The sequence below is a fragment of the Xyrauchen texanus genome, chromosome 5 (assembly GCF_025860055.1).
Source record: "Xyrauchen texanus isolate HMW12.3.18 chromosome 5, RBS_HiC_50CHRs, whole genome shotgun sequence".
Taxonomy (NCBI): domain Eukaryota; kingdom Metazoa; phylum Chordata; class Actinopteri; order Cypriniformes; family Catostomidae; genus Xyrauchen; species Xyrauchen texanus.
The window spans coordinates 9,225,665-9,248,013 of record NC_068280.1 but is presented as its reverse complement, the minus strand read 5'-3'; the positions used below and the strand labels follow the sequence as shown (position 1 = coordinate 9,248,013).

General features: G+C 35.4%; 1 protein-coding gene across 1 annotated transcript in view; it reads left to right on the top strand.

The window, feature by feature from the left end:
• LOC127644272 (EVI5-like protein) overlaps positions 1 to 17,783 on the top strand; it is a 75,316-nt gene extending 57,533 nt beyond the window's left edge. Inside the window, exons 20-24 of the mRNA XM_052127384.1 lie at positions 2,830 to 3,036; positions 14,489 to 14,656; positions 14,860 to 14,976; positions 16,566 to 16,731; positions 16,996 to 17,783. Coding sequence (XP_051983344.1) covers positions 2,830 to 3,036; positions 14,489 to 14,656; positions 14,860 to 14,976; positions 16,566 to 16,731; positions 16,996 to 17,093 — 756 coding nt within the window. The 3' untranslated portion in view covers positions 17,094 to 17,783. The remainder of the gene's footprint in view (positions 1 to 2,829; positions 3,037 to 14,488; positions 14,657 to 14,859; positions 14,977 to 16,565; positions 16,732 to 16,995) is intronic.
• The last annotated feature ends 4,566 nt before the right edge of the window (positions 17,784 to 22,349 follow it).

The following is a 22,349-nucleotide window of genomic DNA, read 5'->3' as shown; positions in this document are numbered from 1 at the left end:
TCCCATTCTAACACTCACAAATTGCTAAAGCACTTATTGGGAAACCCATGACGTTTCAGATCTGAGATTTTAGCATAATACCTGTTTTAGGCTCTCACGAATGTTAGGACACACACACACACACACACAAACACCCTCGCTCATGCTCACTGACTCAGAAGGGAAGATCTGAAATGAGAGCAAAATTTGTGGTCCATTTCTATCACGCAAGAAAATACACTGTCTATGCGATTCACACACATTCATTCTTGGAAAACATGTTTGCCAATACTTCCATACACAGGCACACACAACACACAAATAGTACCGCAAAAGTAGCAACAAATGCTAAATATCCCACAAAAAGTGTTGGAGATGGATACAGAGCGAAATTAACATGATTAAAAATAATAACATTAATTAATCCACTAAGTTAGCTTTTAATCAATCTTATTGATGTAAGCATGCAATGTTAACACATACGGCATTAAATCTTATGCAAAAATTACAATCATTTATATTAAAGTGATGTTTAACCTCATTATTTTCACACACTTTAAATTTATTTTTGGCCAAAATATGCATGTCATCAACTGTTTAAATATCTAAGTCTCAGTTAAGTTTTATTAAGGCAAAATTACATTTTTATTAACCATTTAATTATGTGTTATGAGTTTTCCTTTAAAGAACGAATATTTTTAATCTACTCTTAATCAGCTTAAACCAAACCACAGCATATTTAACTCAGAATTAAGTGTGGCAATGTGATCTGAACCGCAGTGCATGGGTCTGACTACATGTGTGTTCGTGCTTGCATGTATTTACTTTGCTCTAACCTATGCCTTTGCTTAAATTCAACATCGTTACACACATTGAAGACCGCCACATGTTGCTATGGAGACAGACCAATGAGAGGCAGTTCAGTGTAATTACTGGAACAGTCTATTCAAGGAAAAAGAGTCTGGTAAAATGGTATAAAATACAGTATGTGCTTTTAATGTCAGTGCACATTTTGTTATATTTTAAAAGATAAAAAAGAATTGCTCAGAAACTACACTACAAACTAATCTAGGTTTGAATTTCCAAAAGGAATACTAGTACATGCAAGGTAGCAACAACATTTTTGTACTGATATCTGATTATTTAGAACAACAACTGCTGATATCAATAGTTTGGTGGTTCTAATTACTATGTCAAATTACATATAATTAATTACACAACTTCAAAGACATTTGAATAATAACTTAATTCTCTCTATGTCTCTACATGGTTTTCATGTTTCAAAGTAACTTGTCTCGGATATAAACAAAAACTGATGCAGAAAGCACATTATTGTCTCACATTAGCAGTTTGTAACACACATTAACAAAATTCTGAAAAGTAAAGCTTACAAATTGCAACTCTGCTGTCACTGTCACCAGTCTTGGGTGTAATCTAATTACAAAGTAGTTACTGTAATTACTTTTTAAGTCAAAAAGTAGTGTAACATATTACATTTTGAATTTTTGTAATCAGATTACAGTTACAGACATTCAGTTAAGTTGAAAGTACATTGGGTTACACTTATAAAATATAGAACTGTCATAATTAACGAGTTAAAGCATGCAGTTAATTAAAAAGTTTTACGCGTTCATTTTTCTTAATAGCAGTTAATGCATTTACCATTAATATAGCATAAATATTGGTTGGAAGGGTGGAACCTTTGCAATATGTCCATCCAGAATCATTACACTGACGCACACACCACAAACACACACAGCAGTGATTCAGTGATAATATGAAGGAAAAAGGACGTCTTAATGCTATTTTATGTATGAAACAATTCCAGATGTGACTCAGTCTATGTAAGGCACTTTTTAATTACCACAGAAGCATGAGAAGCCTTAACTATCACTAAAACGCAGATGAGATGTTTTTTTCTGCAAGCGCTTTTCATGTGGAGTTCAAAGCGGCACTTCACACTGGCAGTGGCGCTCTTATGTGAATCATAATGATTGCTGTAACAAAGTGGATAGCTACAGTCTACCGGCATTGTGAAGGATGAGACTTTTAGAGATTTAATGCCCATTGCAATAAAAATCCACCCTATGGAAAGAATAAATCTTTCAAATTGACAAACTCCCACTTAAAAACATAATTAGAAACATTGAATTGTTGCTATTTTAGTCCATTTCTATCTTTATACTGTGGAAGGCTTTGTTTGGAAAATGTTAATACAGCATTATATTGTTACATATGGTTTTGTTTTCTTTCTTAAGATGGAAAAAATGCATTTTAACAAGAAAATAACTATATATAGTGACATTTCTGCCCTGAATACATTTAAAATGAAGTATCTTCATATGTACGTCTGTTTGTGTTTCTGTGACCGCTAAAGAGTCACTAATGAGTCATTGTAAGGGAGAAATGTGAGGTGCAACGTAAGTATGACTGCAACAATGAAAATGGAGAAATTATAAACATTATTTTAAATTTGTTGAGTGGAAAAACAAAAGCTTTTCTGTGAGGTATCATAATAGAAAGTAATAAGACATGTGATTATTTTTACAATTGAGATTATAATAGTGTAATCGGATTACAATAGATAAGTAATCTGTAGTGGATAATTTTTTTAGTAACCTACCCAACACTGATTGTTACCTAATCCAAAGTAATTCCACACAGAAACATTTTCTTTCACACTAACATTTTATTCATCCCCGAATTGATTATAGGCTGTTTTTAAACATACTGCCGATGTCCAGTAGTCTGATAACTGCTTTTATCAGCCAATACCAATGATTGCTTGATATATTGGTGCATCGACATAAAGAATGCTTGGTGTTAACCTCCTCCTCTTAAACATTTTAGATCAGGCAGCTACGTGGACAGTCCTCCAATTTCCAGAACACTGGTGGAGGGGTTTACCATGACCTGTGTTTGGCTAGCCCAGCATCTGCTGAAGGTGATTACCTCAGTTCAGATGAGGACCCTCTTCAGAGCCACCTGCCTGTGAATGCCCTGTATCCACACCACTCGTCACCTTGCCTGGACAGCCAAGGCAGCACAGACAGCGATGGAGAGGATAGGAACCACCACCAAGAGCCCTGCCAAGAGCCTCTTCCTAGTCAGCAGCAGCTTTACCCAGGCATGGTGTGTGCTGAAGGACTGGAGAATTGAGAGGCTGTGAAAGATGGATGCAGAATAGACTGCACAGAATTCAAATACATATAGCGTAAGAGAGAGAATAATTACATTCACCCAAGAGCTGACAGAGGTAGGGTAGGAAACTGATGCATAGCGCCACACTGTCATAGTAAACTTTGCCCTCACTTTGTCTCTTTCGCACTCACACTTTCTCTTTTGTTCCCTCTGTACTGTTACTGTCTTTCTTCAGTGTCTGTTTTGCTCCATGTGTTTCTTCAAATATTGTCCCAGGATTGAATCCTGTCCCAGGTTGAATGGAGTTCTGTGTAACATAGTACAAAAACACAGTCGTATACATGCATACACCCAGAGGTCAAACTATCCTCGTCACAGTGCCAGAAGGTTTGGTCATTTATTTTCTGTTTTCTCCTTTCAAGAAAAGATTTGAAAACAGAGTGGCTTTGAAACTACCTCTAATTTCACCAGACACTCACTCAATCTCTGTTAGCCATACAGCTTCACTAATAAAACAGCCAAATGGCTAGAGAAGAGGTGGCAGAGGAGAGAGAGAAAGCTGGAAACACAGTTTCTAGTACCCCAATTTTGGATTTGCAACATCGTATCGAATTATCCATCATTGGCTCTGAAAATAATGTTTTTGTCTAACAAAGTGGACATATCTCTCTTTGTCTTACAGCAAATGTGTTACCTCTCTCAGCCTAGACGTATTTTGTCTTTCTGTTTTGTTCCTATGGAGAGGATTTGTGCACCTTTTATGTTTGTTTCTGAAATGCAACAAACACTGCAATCACTTTAATAAGAGGTTAAGGCTAAGATAGAGCGAATATAGGAATGACAGAACAATATGAACAAACTCTTATTATATAATGTTAACAAAATGTTGGATGACAAAAAATCCATTGCAGAAGAAAATTATTATATGTGAACATTGCCAAATGTTTTTTTTTTTTTTTTAGGTATTTGTGTTTATTTCTTCTTCTTTTTTATGTTAATGTATATGTATTTCATGCAGACAGAGGCCAAAATATTTAAAAAAGAAAAAAAAAAAGATCTTCTGTGCCAATCCTGAAACGGTGTTAAAATGAAATTACAGGGTCTCCTAAAAAGAGATTAGTTTTTAAAAGGGTAACGAAAAGAAAAACAACTGCTGCTATGACATATCTAGTAAGTTATTTTACTTTTTATAATGAGTATGTGTATACAGTGGCAAGAAACATGAAGCTGGTTTTCTGCATTAATTGGTTATAAAATGTGATCTCGTATTCATCAAAGTCACAAGTGTAGACAAACACAATGTGCTTAAACTAACAATGCTCAAACAATTATAAACTTTCATGTCTTTATTGAACACATCCCATTAAACAATCACAGTGCTGTGCAAAAAGTAAGTGACCCCTTGGGTTTAATAACTGGTCAATCCTCCTTTGGAAGCAAAATCCTCAACCAAGCATGTCCAGTAGCTGTGGATTAGACCTGCACAACGTTCAGAAGGAGTTGTGGACCAGTCTTCCGTACAGAACTGCTTCAGCTCAGCCATACTCTTAGGATGTCTGTTGTGAAAGGCTCCACAGCATCTTTATTGGGTTAAGGTCTAGGCTCTAAATGTGCCACTCAAAAAGGTGGATTTTCTTCTTTTTTTTTTAAGCCATTCTGTGGTGGATTTACTTGATGTTTAGGTTAATTGTCTTGCTGCATCACTGAACTTCTACTGAGCTTCAGCTGGCGCACAGCCACTCTGACATTATCCTGTAGGATATCTCTAAAAACTTGAAAATTAATTTTTCCCTTGATGATGGAAAGTGTTCCATGCCCTGAAGCAGCAAAATAGCCCCAATTCATGATGCTCCCTCCAACGTACTTCACAGTTGGGATGATGATTTCCTGTTGGTATGCGGTGCACTTTTTACACCAAACGTAGTGCTGCGTGTTCATCAATTCAACCTTAGTTTCGTCAGACCTTGAAATATTTTCCAAGCAGCGTTGTGGAGTGTCAAAGTGGTCTTTGGCAAACGCACAGCAAAGTTTTTGTTGAAAAGCAGTGGCTTCTTTTGTGGTGTCCTGCCATGGGCATCATGCCTCCTATAATGCTTTTCGTATAGTAGACTCATTAACAGAGATGTTAACCAGTTCCAATGATTTTTTTCAAGTCTTTAGCTTTCAATCTAGGGTTCTTTATTTAATTTGAGTAATCTTGGCTGGACGGCCACTTCTAGGGAGAGTAGCCATAGTATTAAATCTAATCCATTTATAGACAGTTTGTCTAACTGTGGACAGACGAATATCTAAGCTCTTCGAGATAACTTTGTAATCCATTCCAGCTTCATGCAAAGCAACCATTCTTGAACGTAAGTCTTCAGAGATCTCTTTTTTGCGAGGCATGATCGACGTCAGCAGATGCTGCTTGTGAATAGCAAATGAAAAATGTTTGAGTGCTTTTTATAAGTCAAAGCAGCTCTAACCTACACCTCTAATCTCGTTTCATTAATTTTACGCCAGGTTTGCCAACTCCTGAATCTAATTGCCTTTTGCTGATGTCACTAGCCTAGGGGTTCACATACTTTTTCCAACCTACACTGTGAATGTTTGAATGATGTATTCAATATGGACAAGAACAATATAATAATTTGTGTTATTAGTTAAAACAAATTGTGTTTGTCATTATTGTAATTTAGATGAAAATGAAACCTGATTATAGACCAATTTATACATACAGTAAAGGCAGGTAATTCCAAAGGGTCCACATATTTTTTCTTGCCACTGGATGTCCAAAATATACTGTGAACTTATTATTGACTTGACCTTTACCAGTGGAGTTGCAATAGACTCTTACACTACATCTAAGCTGTCTCTCAAGTAACCGTCCAATATAGATTTTTATTGCACAAGTCAGTTGATACAGTAAGTTACTTAAAGGGATAGTTCACCCAAAATGGACATTCTGTAATCATTGACCCATCCTCATGACGTTCCAGACCCATATTAATTTTTTTATGTCTTTTTTGTAGCATGAGTACATTATAGTGAGCATATTCTGACAGAATTATTAATTTGGGTGACTATCCCTCATTGATCTGACTATTCATTTTTGACATGAGATTTTGAATTTTAACGGATCCAACAGCAGAACTTCATGAAGCATTGTTAACAACAAATGGCTGACTGATTTTTATTATTTATGATGGCTATATTGCTCTTGGTTATGGAATTTAAGAAAATACATTGATTTATTATTTAAAGAGCAAAATTTAGCTCTTTGCATTTGACTGAACTGCAAAATGTTTACAAAGAAACGTAACTACTAAACAATACTAAAGTTATTATGGATGCACAAAATAATCTGAGATTTTGTATTTAGGCCTGTATTTTACAGATCTCGTACTAAAGTTTGGTCACTTTAATTATTCGACACGCAATTTCGGGACTTCAAAGTTTACCATCTGTCTCAGCACTGGCTGGGATGCCATGTTTGTCTGACCACACGTCCGTGTCATTGCCTCTTCCCACCGCTGCCTCGTTTTGCGATCATTGCAATTACTGTATCTGACATTTACATGTTTTCATGACATTTTTGAAAGCAAACCATTGCCGTCTCTTTGCTCAGACGAGATGTTGACATTTGTCTGGACCCTTTATTGGTTATTAACCAATGAGAAGCTGCTCTCAGTCATATCGCTGACATTGATACATTATATTATTGGAGTTTTGGCATTTATGTGCTAAAAATGAAAAGTAAGTGTTCATAAGGCATATCTACTTTAGATGGTAATCAGGGGTTGCTGGTTTTGCTTACCACAGTGCTGTATTGACTGTAGCTCGTTTTTGGTGTTAGTAAGCCATCATTTATTAAAGTTTTTGTGAGATCACAGAGTGGCTGTTTTTTCCCCCCTTTATATTTATTAACAAACTTGTGATAACCACTTCACTGTTTCTGATCATATCTTGTCTGATAAACAAAAATGAAACTGAATTAGAAGAATAACTTTCAGGATCTTGTATGTCATTTTGCAGTTCAAAAAATAGCGTGTCAGGTCGACTAGCACTTTACACTGATTTAGGACATGCTTCCTGTTAATGTTGTTACTTATTATATCTGTAACATTTAAGAAAATCCACAGAACTAGTTTCAGAATGGTGTAAAGGTGTATACTTAATGTTTAATTTACAACAAGAGCAGCAACTGGTAAAGTTGCTTTGCACATTTCATTTCATGATGGTTCTAAAAGGGCCATCTTTGAAAGCCTTTGAAAGTTTGTGATGAGTAACACCTTCAAATGCACAAAACAAGACTCCCCAGTAATGCAAGGGGATATTTTGAGTATTTTGAACTGGATGAATCTGCATTCAGTAACTTAAAATGTTTTACATCGAGTCTGTTGCATTTCTGGTGTTAAGCTGTTACCAATGTTATTCTAGTTCGGGACTGTTGGATTTCAAATTGTCGAAGGAAACTGTGCTCAACTAGATTACATCACATGCAACGGTTTTGTGGTATGAGTTTTAACTTCTAAAGAATATTTGCTAATAGGAAATCAGAAATGCCTGTTTTGAAATGGCTTTTTTAACCATTGATGTGTTTTTTCTTATTTTAATGGTAAAGGATTTGTAAAGTTGGTTTATTTCAACCAAAATCCTAGCCTGACCAAGAACCAAATGTATTTTTTGATTGGGTGCTTGGTATGGTCAAACATGTTTCTGTCTCTGAATAAACTCTTGTTTGGGCACTCTTTAGAATGACTGAATTACCAGTGAAGGAAAAACACTGGAAAATAATGCCGTGTTATTGCAATACTAATCAATACTTTGTGGTATTATGAGTCTGTAGTCCTAAAGAGTTTCTCAGCATATACGTTTTTAACATATCTCAGAAATATGTCATCATTTTCACACACTTTAAACTGAAAAATTGTGTATGCTATCATCAAAGATCTTTGGTGGCAGCTTTTGCCTCTCTCATCCATTTTTTTCCAGAGGTTAAAATGTCTGTTGATCATGATAGATGTGAATCTACCCATGTGCCATTAGAATTATGTTCAAAAAACTTTTAGGTGTGAACCTTCCTTTAATGAGGAAAATCAATGTTTACTGCCTTCAAATCAAGATATGTGTTCCATATCTTAAAGGAATATTCCGGGTTCAATTCAAGTTAAGCTTAATCGATCACATTTGTGGCATAATGTTAATTAACACAAAAATGTATATTGAATTGTTGCTCCTTTTCTTTCAAAAAAAGCAAAAATCGAGGTTACAGTAAGGCTTTCCAATGAAAGTCAATGAGGCCAATCCGTAAACGTTAAAATACCCACTATTTCAAAAGTATAACCACACGACATAAACAATACGTGTGTTCACATGATTTTAGTATGATAATATGGTCTTTTATCTTTGGAAAATTCACTGAAAACCCTAATAACTTATTTGATTGAGCAAACTCGTTCCCTAAGTCGAATTGAGTAATGGAGTCTTCAAAATGTATGCAATTAAGTTCAAATAACTTGATGTTCATGTAGAAAGAACATAAATATTTAGGTTTACTAGATGCAAGTAGACTTAACACAGATTTGCTATTTAAGTATTGTTGTTTGTACTGTTCATATTTTTTATCGAATTCATTCAATTTTAGACCAAACAATAGCACAGCTCAAATAAAGATCATAACTGATACTAGGTCAGTCATTAAACTTAAATGCATATATACCTGGACTTTAACTGCACATGCACAAAGAGAATTAGTCAACAGTGTACAACTTGATCAATTGGTGACCACATGAAACAACAATTTGCAGCAAAACAACATACTACAAAAGAGCTAAAACCACTATAATTTCTTAATTACAACTATTTAAATGCCCTCATAACTTCTCTTTGACCAAGGAAACATAATTCAATAATTCAAGTGCAAATCAATATGGGTATTCCCCATAGCCTTAATTTTGCACTCAACATTTTTAGTTAACACTTAGGTCAAATCTTAAATCTACTGATTTGTAAGATATACAGTATTTTCAGTAAGTACAGTAAGTTTGATTAACCCAAAACCTGACATTTCCAGTAATGACAACTTCAGGGTTTACAGTGTTGGATATAACTTTTGCAACATTTATATCCCTGTAATTCTGGTAATTTAGCAGTCTGCCGTAAAAACGATGATTTAAACAACTTAAAAGCTTAAATAATACACAAGTTATAATAGGAGAAATAATATATGTATTATTTTATAACACTGTAAAGATTCACATTTCTGTCTTTGAACTAGAAATGGCACCGATCCGATACCTGGATCAGTATCGGATCAGATACTCAGGTAATCGGGTATCGGTCCGACGAGCCCAAAACTGCATTTCAAGCTGAAATAATGACATAAATAACCTAAAAAAAAAAGTCCACATAACACATGCGTTTTATTCAGGCTCTTACAGTCATCCAAAAGCTTTGTGAATTGCAAAAGGCTGTGTTTAATAATAAATATAGTCAGCATGCACAGCTAAGTAGTCTCTCTGGCACTACGCTTTACTAAACGAGCGCGCTCTGCCAACACACACACACACACACACACAGAGGCTCGTCCTTGGACACTGAACCCCAAGTTGCTCCCTATGGCAGGCTAGCATGGCAGCTCTGCCATCATTGGTGTGTGAATGTGTGTGTGAATGAGACCCAGTGTAAAGCGATTTGAATAACGCTAAGGTTTAAAAGGCCCTATACATTACTGACAGTTCACGTCTCGGAACTGGATCGGTAGTAGTATCGTAATCACAATTGTATCGTTCCATCCCTACTTTGAACCCAACAAGAATTGGCCAGATTCACTTCCATTGTAAGTGCCTGACTGTAAACTCTTTTTTTTTATTATTATAGAAAAGTGGGGATAAGTCGAAAGATTTTTTATTGTGGGAATCAACTTGTATTAAACCTGTAATATTCCTTTAAATTGCAGAACACAAAATCTTTAAAACCAGAAATATTCCTAGATTTCTGCTTTTTAAAGCTGAAAGGAAGGTGTGGTGATGGATGCACTAAATTGGGAAAGCAGTACTCCAGTTAGCAAGCTCTGGTTCAATATAGCATATGTAGTATACCATTAAAGTGTTACATGCATATTGAAAATGCACACACTATACACTGTATGTATTTTGTATACTGACTTTTTTGTAGTATTGGAATGACAGTGTGCTATTTAAATCACAGTACGTATCAAAACAGCAACCCCAAACACGAAGAATAAGATTACATACATTATGCTTTCCAAGTAGCCATACTGAAAGAAGGCCCAGCAAGGACATGATATAATGAAGCAAGGCTTAATTTATGATGTCTCCTCTATAGTGCTCCAATACCTGCCTTAACTTTTATCAGTACTAAAACAAATGTCAGGTAGTCTCCCCTTTAAACACCCATCAAATCAATTCTACTCTCTCCTACAATGTGTAATAAAGAATGACAGTACTAAAGAGTATATAAATGGCAATGTTATCAAATGAAGATCCTGTGTTCTGTATTTGATGATACATAAAAGTGTATTTAAAAATAAATAAACATGTATGCTATACATTCTCAAAGTTCCAAATGTGGTGTCACATGTAGGTATTATTTTGCATTAAGGTGTCTTAGTCCCACAACTTATTTGGATTTATTTTTTACTTGATTGATATGAAAGTTAAAGAAAATGTGTGGTGTGCTTTGCAATGGTCCATGCAACCCTTCTGTGTTTTTCTACACATTTCTTCACATCTTGCTAAACCAGTTAACCAGCAAATTGCAGCCATAGGAAACAGTGCTAAGACAGAACAAACTATTAGTGTCTCTCTATTTGTGCTCCATTGCCTTCTTCATTTCAGCAGCTTACATAAATCTGATATATAGCTATATACACCGATCAGCCACAACATTAAAACTACCTGCCTAATATTGTGTAGGTCCCCTTCGTGCTGCCAAAACAGCGCCAACCCGCATCTCATTATAGCATTCTGAATATCTATACTTCTCAAAACAATTGTACAGAGCGGTTATCTGAGTTACCATAGACTTTGTCAGTTTGAATCAGTCTGGCCATTCTCTGTTTACCTCTCTCATCAACAAGGCGTTTCTGTCCGCTGAACTGCTGCTCACTGGTTTTGGCACCATTCTGTGTAAATTCTAGAGACTGTTGTGTGTGAAAATCCCAGGAGATCAGCAGTTACAAAAAATACTCAATCCAGCCCGTCTGGCACCAACAATCATCCATGCGATTATTTAATCTGCCAGTTGTGTGGCAGCTGTGCATAAAATCATACAGATGTGGGTCAGGCACTTCAGTTAATGTTCACATCAACCATCAGAATGGGGAAAGATTTTTATCTCAGTGATTTCAATCGTGGCATGATTGTTGGTGCCAGATGGGCTGGTTTGAGTATTTCTGTAACTGCTGATCTCATGGGATTTTCACGCACAACAGCCTCTATAGTTTACTCAGAATGGTGCCAAAAACTAAAAAAATCCAGTGAGCGACAGTTCTGTGGACGGAAACGCCTTGTTGATGAGAGAGGTCAACGGAGAATAGTCAGACTGGTTCAAACTGACAAAGTCTACTGTAACTCAGATAACCAATCTGTACAATTGTAGTGAGCAGAATAGCATCTCAGAATGCTCACTCAACATGTCACATTTTTTAAGTTAATAAATTATATGTTCTTTTACATTTAAAGAGACAAGTTCATTAAACTCTTAAACTTAAAAGTTCTAAATACTCATCAAGGTTAATTTATTTGAACTTATTTGTATGATTGAATTGTTCCCTACTCATAACAATTAATAATTTTGAGCATTAGTGTTTACAGTGTGCAGAAGACCACTTCTGGCACTTTACTAGGACCATAGTGTTCATAAATAAAAGTGCTCAGTGAGTGTATATGCTGAAATATATGGGCCACATATGTTTTCTCGCAATGGATATTTTGTTTGGCCTAAATATAAACTTAAAGTCAGTTATTTGTGGTTGCAAAGCTATAGAGGGAATGAGTAAAGGTTTTTACATCTCACTGCAACCACACTGTCCACAGTTCATCAGCCTTCCTACAGTCTCATCACTTTACCCTCTCTTCCTCTCTATTTGTTTGGGGGCCTGAGACCGTTTCATAGTCATACCTTCAAGCCTTTAGCGCACTACATTTACTATGCATGACTCAAAAATTGCAGCAACGTTTGCATCAATAACTTTAAATCAGTGTTTTTTATTTTTATTAGTCTTATAATTAAAAAGTGCTTCTCATTTGTAGTTGCAATCCAGCGGTGGGAAGGTCACTGTTTTCTATGTAATAAGATCCCCTTGATTTATATTACTGGTAATTTTCCTTTACACTGAACAGCAGTTACGGTTAGTATCATTCGGGTTTCTAACAGCTAGAGGCAAAGCGCGCGGCGGAAACTGACGCGTCTGCGGTCGGCCGGTGCTGTGCGCGTACGTTACCTCGCAAGTTTCAGTTTTACTGCGCTTTAAGAAACGCGCACCTGCCTTCAGTGATTTAATACTGCTAGTGGCAGAGTGACACGTACTGTAGCACCGTTGTTACGACCGATTTGTTTGCAAAAACAAAAAAAGCCTACATTCAGATAAACGTGCTAATAATAGTGCACTCAGTGCGCATTTTATTGTTAAGAACACCTCGTAAAACCATTTGCTGGCTCGTGACGCATCTACTGGTAAGTCCTGACAATTTCATTAACATCAACACATGCAAGACGAAAATTAGTTGCAATAATTTTACATTGAAAGAATTCCCAAACTTATTAAGGCGCTTAAATAATTTTGAAACAGGGTTAAAAAAAAAGCACTTGTGATGTATGGACACTTTTAACTATTTACTGACACGTTTGCATAGCTGCAGATTTTACCTGAACATTTCAGCATAGGATTTTAAATGGCAAAAGTTTTTCTAGTATTGGTAGTATAAGTATTTATAGTATTAGCCAAAGTAAATATTTTAGCATTTATATAACAGTTTTATAACTGGTGAACAAGACCAACATTTGGTCGTTTTATTGTCATTAATATTATCATCAATTTTCACCTACTGTATGATCAGCTTGTAGTTAACTCTCTTATTAAAAGCTAATATAACTAATATATATATATATATATATATATATATATATATATATATGTGTGTGTGTGTGTGTGTGTGTGTGTGTGTGTGTGTGTGTGTGTGTGTGTGTGTGTGTGTGTGTGTGTTATATGAAATATATTTTGTTAGATATATTTATTACATGGCAAATGCAGTAGAAATTCATATACTCACATATATTGGGACAGCAAATATAAAGCTAACCTGAAATTCTAAAATTGTTTATTGACTATTTAATTTAGGGCCTCAGGAAACTGAACTCAAACATCATAGTGACGCATATAATTCAATTAATAACTACAGTGATAATTAATGGGGAATTTAGTGCTTGCGCAAAAGTACTCTGTGATGAATTCCTGCAATTTTTTGAATCATTGATTTGCCATACAAGAACAAGTTTTGGGTTTTAGTATTCTGGATTCTCCTTGCGTTAAATCTTATTTCATTAACACACAATGGTCAATCCTTCTATTTTTCGCTATTAGAAGGGTGTTGCTTGCAAGATCTGGAATCATAGCAAACACAGACAGATGAAATTGTTAAAATACTTAACACTAGAAAAATGTATTTAGTGTTCTCCCCTATTGGGCAAAAAGAGAGAGAGAGATTGAAATTACTTCATTTTGCATTAACAAAGATTTGGTTTGTTTAACTATGCATTTGAATCGAAATATAACAAATTAGATTGAAAAAGATTGTTCCATTATTCAATGAATACAGTGTGCACCCGGTCTTTGTATATATGGTTGTCATATATTTTCCTCTCTGTTTTTTAGCCTTGCATGACAATCTTCATAGTCATTGGTTCTAGCTCTCTCTGTCCATTATGCCTCGTTCATTCCTGGTGAAAACGAGTCGGAAGGGAGGCTTTCGCTCCTCTCTACCCATAGATAATGAGCCCTACATTGGTCTGGTAGGCTGGTCTGTCCCCTTAAAAGTCACTACAATTCCAGAGGAATCAGAACAAGAGATACAACAATACTCTCCACTAATGCAGCAAGACAACACACATAAGAGTCCTGATAATGGCTGGATTACAGGTAAGCAAATCAATGTTTAGGATTTTACAACACATTTCACTTGAAGATATTGTGTTCAATGCTAATGCAGATTAAGAACAAGAAATATGCGCATCGTCTTCTTTCGAAATCAAATATCACCATCTTTATGGTTTAAAGTTCATTCTCGTTTTGAGTAATCCTCAACAGTAACACAATACATTTCGGATGGACTAGAATGAGTGTTGTTACTGAATGTTCTCTACAGATCCAGCTGATCTCCAGTATGGCCCTCCTCCCTCTCCAATGCCCTGGTTACCTGTCAACTCTAGAGACATGGCAGACATGCATGGGCTCAATGGCAGAGGCATGGACTGTTCTATCATGAGTCCTCTGAGGGACTTGGCCACACAACGCTGCATCTCATGTGGCAAGGTAAAATTTACTCTTGACAATACAGTTTAGTTTAGTGCCTCCAGTCCACAATCTTATTAACAATTAAAGATAAACAAGGCAAAACGTTACACTTGATTAGCATGTTAATTAGCTTGTGCTAAGTCTACACTCTAGCCAAATAATAGTTTCACTACCTGTGCTATTCTCCAAACAGCTCTCTATTATTTTGATTTTCCCATTAGATCTTTTCCTCTCTTGCACGCCTGAAGTCTCACATGTACAGATCTCACAGTAGTCATCGTGGATGCTCTCTGGCATTCTGTGACAACACAGACCCAGTGATGCCATGCAGGGTGAAGGTATGACCCTTCTATTGAGATAATGTTTTTTTTTTTCTGTTCACAAAAAATGTTGCTAAATGTCTCCCTCTGGTGCAAAACACTCCAAACTGAGTGAGACTGGTGCTCTATTTGAACCTAAATAAGGACTACTATGCTTTTCCGTTTTGTCAGCTACATTCACGTACTTGCCACACTCTCTAGTGCACTTTTCAGACGGTCCCTTGACCACCGTTGGCTAAATTTACTATATATTTTAAGGTTAAATTAAATGAACGATTTCGCTGTGACACATTTGGACCAGCTTAAATACAAGACAAATCGCTTATTTTACAGGACGGGTGGAAACTTCCAGGTTCGACTACAAAATGACACCACAGCTTAAAGGAATAGTTTACACAGAAATGAAAATTCTCTCATCATTTACTCACCCTCATGCCATCCCAGATGTGTATGACATTCTTTCTTGTGCTGAACAAAAAAGAAGATTTAATATATATATATATATATAAAACAGCTTTGTAGTGAATGGGTGTCATATTTTGAAGCTCCAAAAAGCACATAAAGGCAGGCTAAAAGTAATCCATATGGTTAAAGGTAATCCAGTGGTTAAATCTATATTTACATTTATGCATTTGCCAGACGCTTTTATCCAAAGCGACTTACAGTGCACTTATTACAGGGACTATCCCCCCAGAGCAACCTGGAGTTAAGTGTCTTGCTCAAGCTCACAATGGTGGTGGCTGTGGGTATCGAACCAGCGACCTTCTGATTAACAGTTATGTGCTTTAGACCACTACACCTCCACCACTCTAGCATCTTCTGAAGTGATATAGGTGTGGGTGAGAAACAGATCAATAAATTAAAATAGTCCTTTTTTCTCCCCTATCAATTCTCTTCCCTTCCCAGTATCTGGGGATATGCATGAAGAATGTGAACTGCCAAAAACAAAAGAAGAAAAATGTGTAAGAGAAAGTGGAGATTTATTGTAAAAAAAGGACTTAAATATTGATCTGTTTCTCGCCCACAACTATCATATCGCTGCTGAAGATATGGATTTAACAACTGGAGACGTGTGCATTACTTTTATGCTGCCTTTATGTGCTTTTGGATCTTCAATGTTTTGGTAACCAATCATTGCATCGTATAGACCTACAGAGCTGAGATGTTCTTCTAAAAATCTTGGTTTGTGTTCAGCTGAAGTCATACACATCTGGGATTGCATGAGGGTGAGTAAATGAGAGAATTCGTATCTTTTATCGCTCTGTTACATTTTTTCAAATCTCAAGTAAAGACACTGTTGTGCATGTAAAACGTGCTCACTGACATATTGTAGATAGGCCTATATCTTTTGTATTAATTGTTAAATACTCATCATGACAAAGAACCAATGCTGAAATTAGTCTTTTAACCAACTAATTTCTTGTAATCTAAAAACTTATATGTTCAGCTAAATGATTAACAGAAAACACGTTTGTGCATTTCATTTAATGACAAAATCGATTCAGTATTCTCAATCAACTTGTTTTTCAATGCTTCATCTAAATGTAAAAGAATAGGCATTATTATTCTATCATTTTTCAAAACAATTTTTTTTTTGTGCATTTTAGGAACGTACATTTCAGTGTAAGGAATGTGGGAAGGTCTTCAAACGTTCATCCACTCTCTCCACTCACCTCCTGATCCACTCGGACATAAGGCCATATCCCTGCCAGTACTGTGGCAAAAGATTCCACCAGAAATCAGACATGAAGAAACACACCTTTATTCACACAGGTGAGGCTATTGATATACATATATGACAGAAACACATACAGTTGAACACAAAAATAAAGCTTGTGAGGGAAGCTTGTAAATTGACATTTTGAATAATTACAATTTGGAAAATAAGAATTTCAGAGAACCTCTGCAATTTGCAGTAGTATGTCATTGCCTAGCAATCTATACTCTAAATATTTCACAGTATATTGAGTGCTTCAAATTTTTGTTCACTTTACATCTGCTCTTTGTTGAATAAAGTTTACTTTGTGTTTTGTTCAGGAGAAAAGCCACATGTGTGTAAAGTGTGTGGTAAAGCCTTCAGCCAGAGTTCCAATCTGATCACACACAGTAGAAAACACTACAGACCCTTCAGCTGAACACACACACACTCACCCAGAAACAGCTGGACCTGCATTAACAGCAGCAGAATAGCTGCCAGAGCAAAACCTTTGTATGTGAATGTACTTTATGAATGTAATTAGCTTTACAAAACACAAAAGTATTATAATTATCAAGTGTATATTTATGTATTTTATTCAATATTGTTCAAACCAAATAATCATTACAGTCCTTAAACATGGTATGAAAAGTAACATGGAACATGACCGGAAATACACAAACAAGCAATAAATAAAAACAAAAATGAATCCAAGAAGACTATAAATATAATGCAGAGTGAAATAATGTTGAGTCATCAACACAAAGAGCTGCAGAAATGAGTCAGCTGATGGACTGCAGGTTCATGGGATTCACTGACTACTTGTAATGATATCACATTACATTTTACAATACTTGTAGATTAGATTAGTTACTTTTGTATGGATTACATGATTACATATCAGGAAAAGGCAGTGAATTGTTCATAATTTATTGATTCCCCTTATTCTTCTTTTTATATTTTTCATTATAAATTAGCGTGTTTTAAAGAGACACAGGGCAAAAACTGTTTTTTGCAATGTAAAGTTTTTGTTTCGCAAATTGCTTTTGTATTCGGCTTAGAAAAACAATACATGAATGTTACCTCATGGATTGCATTTGTTTAATTCTAGAAACTCTCCGATTAGAAATGCATGTTAATCTTCTTCTAAATAGATATAATGATTGTGTTAATTATTCTTAACAATTAAAATGTGTTTGTGTTTCATGACCCTTTTATGTGCCTTTATTTCACTCATGAACAGACAAATAGCAAGTGAAAAAACTAAAGATTTGATCAAGTTTTTTTAAATGCACTTTAACCCTTTCATGCATGAATTATGACAAACTTAGTCAGGATTTATTTCCCAATTATTTTAATCATCTTTAGCCATATATATATATATATATATATATATATATGAAAAAGAAAATTTATACAAATTTTTCAAGAGTTTTTTAGGTGGACAGCATGCGTTTGGATTGTGAGGAAATAAGAAACTGAAGAAATATGGACTTCTCAAACCAATTAACAAAATGATATATTATGCTGCTAAAACTAATGTGTCACATATTTTAACATCATCTTATACTGCTCAATGCAATGCAAATCCTCAACTCCCTCAGCATCCTCAACTCCACTATCACTACTGCTGGCATTTCCTAATCCTTTTTCTGGCAACCATTTCTCATCACTGCCACTAGCATCATCCTCACATCCTCACTCCACTATCTTGTAGGTCTTTCCATCTCGAAATACACTTGAGATCTACAAAATATAAAAGACACTATCCGTTACTCACATAATGGAACTAATGTGCACAAAATGTTGTTTTTGTCACATAAACTGCAAGTTACATTCTAAAAACATAAATCAATTGATTACAGCCCAAAAAGTTACTGCAGATGAAGTATTTTCAAGAATAACAAAGTCATAGTTGTGGTTCAATCCATGTCTTCAGAAGTGATATGATGGGTGTGAGTGCGAAACAGATCAATATTGAAGTGCTTTTTTTCTTTCTTTTTTTTTTTTTACAATAAATCTCCGCTTTCTAAATGTAAGTGATAGTGGATCCATGTCTCACCCACACCTATCATATCGTTTCTGAATTTATGGATTAAACCACTGGTGTTTTATGGATTACATTTATGTGGCCTTTGTGTTTTTTGGAGCTTCAAAGTTCTGGTCACCATTCACTTGCATTGTATGGACCTACAGAGCTGAGATATTCTTCTAAAAACCTTAATTTGTGTTCTACAGAAGAATGTTATACACATCTGGGATGGCATGAGGTTAAGTAAATGATGAGAGAATTTAAAACAAAAAAAAAAAAAAACATATAAAAACAATTCAAGTTTTACTCTTATGGTTAGCATGATTTTATATTTACTGGTGAATTCCACTGTTGTCAAAAAATCAGACAAAAAATTTTGGAACTTATTTTTGATTATTTTATCAAGTGAAATTTGTTGGCAGCCAATTGTACCTGTTCTTTGCATTAATATGCTTCTTCTAAAAGTGTTAGTGCTTAAAGTGTCTAATGTCTTTAAAGTGGTCTAAACATGCATACTGTAGATCAGTGGTTCCCAACCCCGTTCTTGGAGGCCCCCCCAACACTGCACATTTTGTATATCTACCTTTTCTGACACACCCAATTCAGGCCTTGGAGTCTCTGCTAATGAGTTGAAGCAGGTGTGTTTGATTAGGAAGATATCCAAAATGGGCAGTGTTGGGAGGCCTCCAGGAACAGGGTTGGGAACCACTGCTGTAGATAATTAAAAGAAGAAAATTTGTCAAGCATCATAATTGCTGAGGGTGAAAGTGAACTTCCACATCTTAGTTGACAAACTTTTGCCAAATCACTCCAGTGATTAGGCATCACTGTTATATAACAGTGATTCAAAGCTTTATTGATTGCAGTTGCTAAAGTGAGACTATGTACACATGTCATGCAAGAAGAAAGGAGATTACTGTTTGGGCTTTATCTGCAAATCCAGTCATCAGTCTTCCATCAGTTCTCCACATATGAAGGATCTGGAGAGACAAAGTGCTTAAGCTGAATAAAATGCAAAAAGTGCAAATGGCTAAAGAATTAGCAAGAAAAGTAGATTATCTCTTGCCAAAGAGCTCATAATGTGTTGTAGACCTATATACCTTATTCACACTAGCACCATATTTGATTTTTGATGGGAATGAAAACAAGGCTTTGAGAGATAGACTTACAGGCTCTTCAATGTCATGCAGTATAAAGTTCCTACAACCCTTGGCAAAAATTATGGATTCCACACACTTTGAGGTTCACCCAGATTTTATACTTCTTAGCAAATAAACAAATCACAGACATGACACAAACATTTTTTTTGTTTAATAGCTGAACATTCTGGCTTCGTGAAACATCCCGTAACAAATTAAATTACACTATTTTGATGGCATATTTTTTCCAGATCAAGTAGAGGAAAAAAATCGATGGAATCACCTTGTTATTTGCATTTCTAAAACAGATACCGACACAAGTCTAACGTTGCAAATTAGTCTGCAGTTAAAAGAGTGCTTAAAGACCTTAACGCGCTGTTGGACTTGGCTAACTGAAAGGAAACACAGCCCCAGCAAGAGAGTTGTCAACTGAAACAAATGGAAAGGATTATAAAATTCCTTCAAGAAAGAAATCCAACATGAAGTGTGACAAAAACGTTGGTTGTTCCCAGTCAGCGGTGTCTAAAATTTGGTGCTAGATTAAACAAAATTGGAAGGTTATCATGTGAAAGTATGCTGCCATTAGCTAAATGTAATGTAATGTGACAGTTTTGAGATGAAATCAAAGACTATTTGAAAAAAATAATGAAAAAGTCTTGATATGGCGAAGATCATTAAACAGCAGAAGGATGTAATTTAATTTAATAATATAGTCACATGTGCTGCGTACCACAAAAGGAACGAGAGGCTCTGTCCTGCACTGTCATCACCTTCACACACACTGGCACACGCAACACACACTACTAATGCTTGATTTTCATGCAGTGTGTCCAATAGTATCCATCTAGCCACAAATCAGTGTATTTAGTGTATAAACGGCTGTGAACTCATGACCTTTTTCAACAGCAGCTTGGATAGTTCAGCTTGTGAGTCCCAAGAAGCTTAATATAAAGAACCCTTCAAAAACCGGAAGAACTTCAAAGGTCTTTCAAAATAAAAGTCCCACTGAAATGAGTGCATTATTCAGATAGACATTATGACAGAAAAATATTACTACTGTATAAAAGAGTAATATTTGAAGTAGTAGCAATAATACTTATAATAAATATAATACAATATGAAATGGTTATATTTTTAGTATTACTATCTGTGAGCAATATCAGGAAAGCTGAATACCAGTACTGAATATCAGTACTGAATGTTGTGATTTAGTCATGGATGCTATTTGCCTCAGGTTATCAGATTGTTTTCATTTAATGTTGTCATTAATACTGTAAAGCTCTGTTGTGCATCTTTTTTTTATTTTTATCAATAGTAATAATTTATCAATTATTATATTTGCATTTGACTGGAGCTGTACAGTGTGTATTTGATTAAACACAATTTGATCATAACCTTTAATTAAAACATTTAACATGGAATTCAGGTAAATTAAAACATAATTTGATCTATTAGACTTTATGCAGTTATTTTATCGATAATTTTCTGTGTAATTTCATAAAAAATCTGAGTTTCTATTAAGTATCAAGTTCGTATCAATACCAAGTTACCTAGGTAACGCCACATAGCTTACTGCAATTATCAATGTTCTGATTATTGGCATAATCGCAATATCATAATCTCAATATTCAGTTTACAGTTTAATGGCAGTATTGCCTTAATCGCATTGTAATCGCATTATGAGGGTGCATGTAAACGTTGCCAGTGATTCTTTTGGTGTTAGTTCAATTCTCTAAATAACGACCAAGCTAAACGTGACATTTGTTGTAAAAATATTTTTTTGTGCTGTTTAATATAACGAATCTATTTAAGTTGCGAAATTATTGATTCATATTCGATTGTTTTTGTTAATAAATGTAGAACAAAAAAATTAATGATTAGGACAGATGAAACCTGTTGCCAATAAATAGACAGTTCCGATGGTATCTTTTATTGTCTATGTATATGGTTCTTCAAGCGGTTTCTGTTATTTTTTATAAATATTTGTGTTTATTATTGAAAATGACAATATTCTAATGGAATATTAGGCTACAAAGCTAGCTTGAATTATCTAAACAGTTAAAAAAAAACACTATGCGGCAGAGTTGAATACATAAAATGTGCACATCTTAAATGTCATTGGGGGCTTAAAATGTAAATACTAGAATCGCCCCTGAGGGTAACTGATGAGAGAACGTTCATTTTTGGGTGAACTCCCCCTATTGAAAAAATCTGCAGCGTTATATAGCTCAAACACGCGGTGTCGCTACAAGCTTACATTAGATGACTCATCAACCGCTGCATCAGTTTCTGCCTTGCGCTACTTTACTTCACTGTGATTGGGCAGATGAGTTTTGAGCGTTCGGTAGCCATGTGATGCATGAGTTTTTTTTTACCTTGGCTTGCAGGTGCAGTTATGTGTGCTACACTCGTCGATTCTTGAGTCTGCGGTCCTCGTGTATTTATAGACGAGCTGATTTAGGATGCTGTGGCATGTGGATAGATCAGCTAGGGTGTATAGCACGAAACAGTTTTAGGTAGTAGG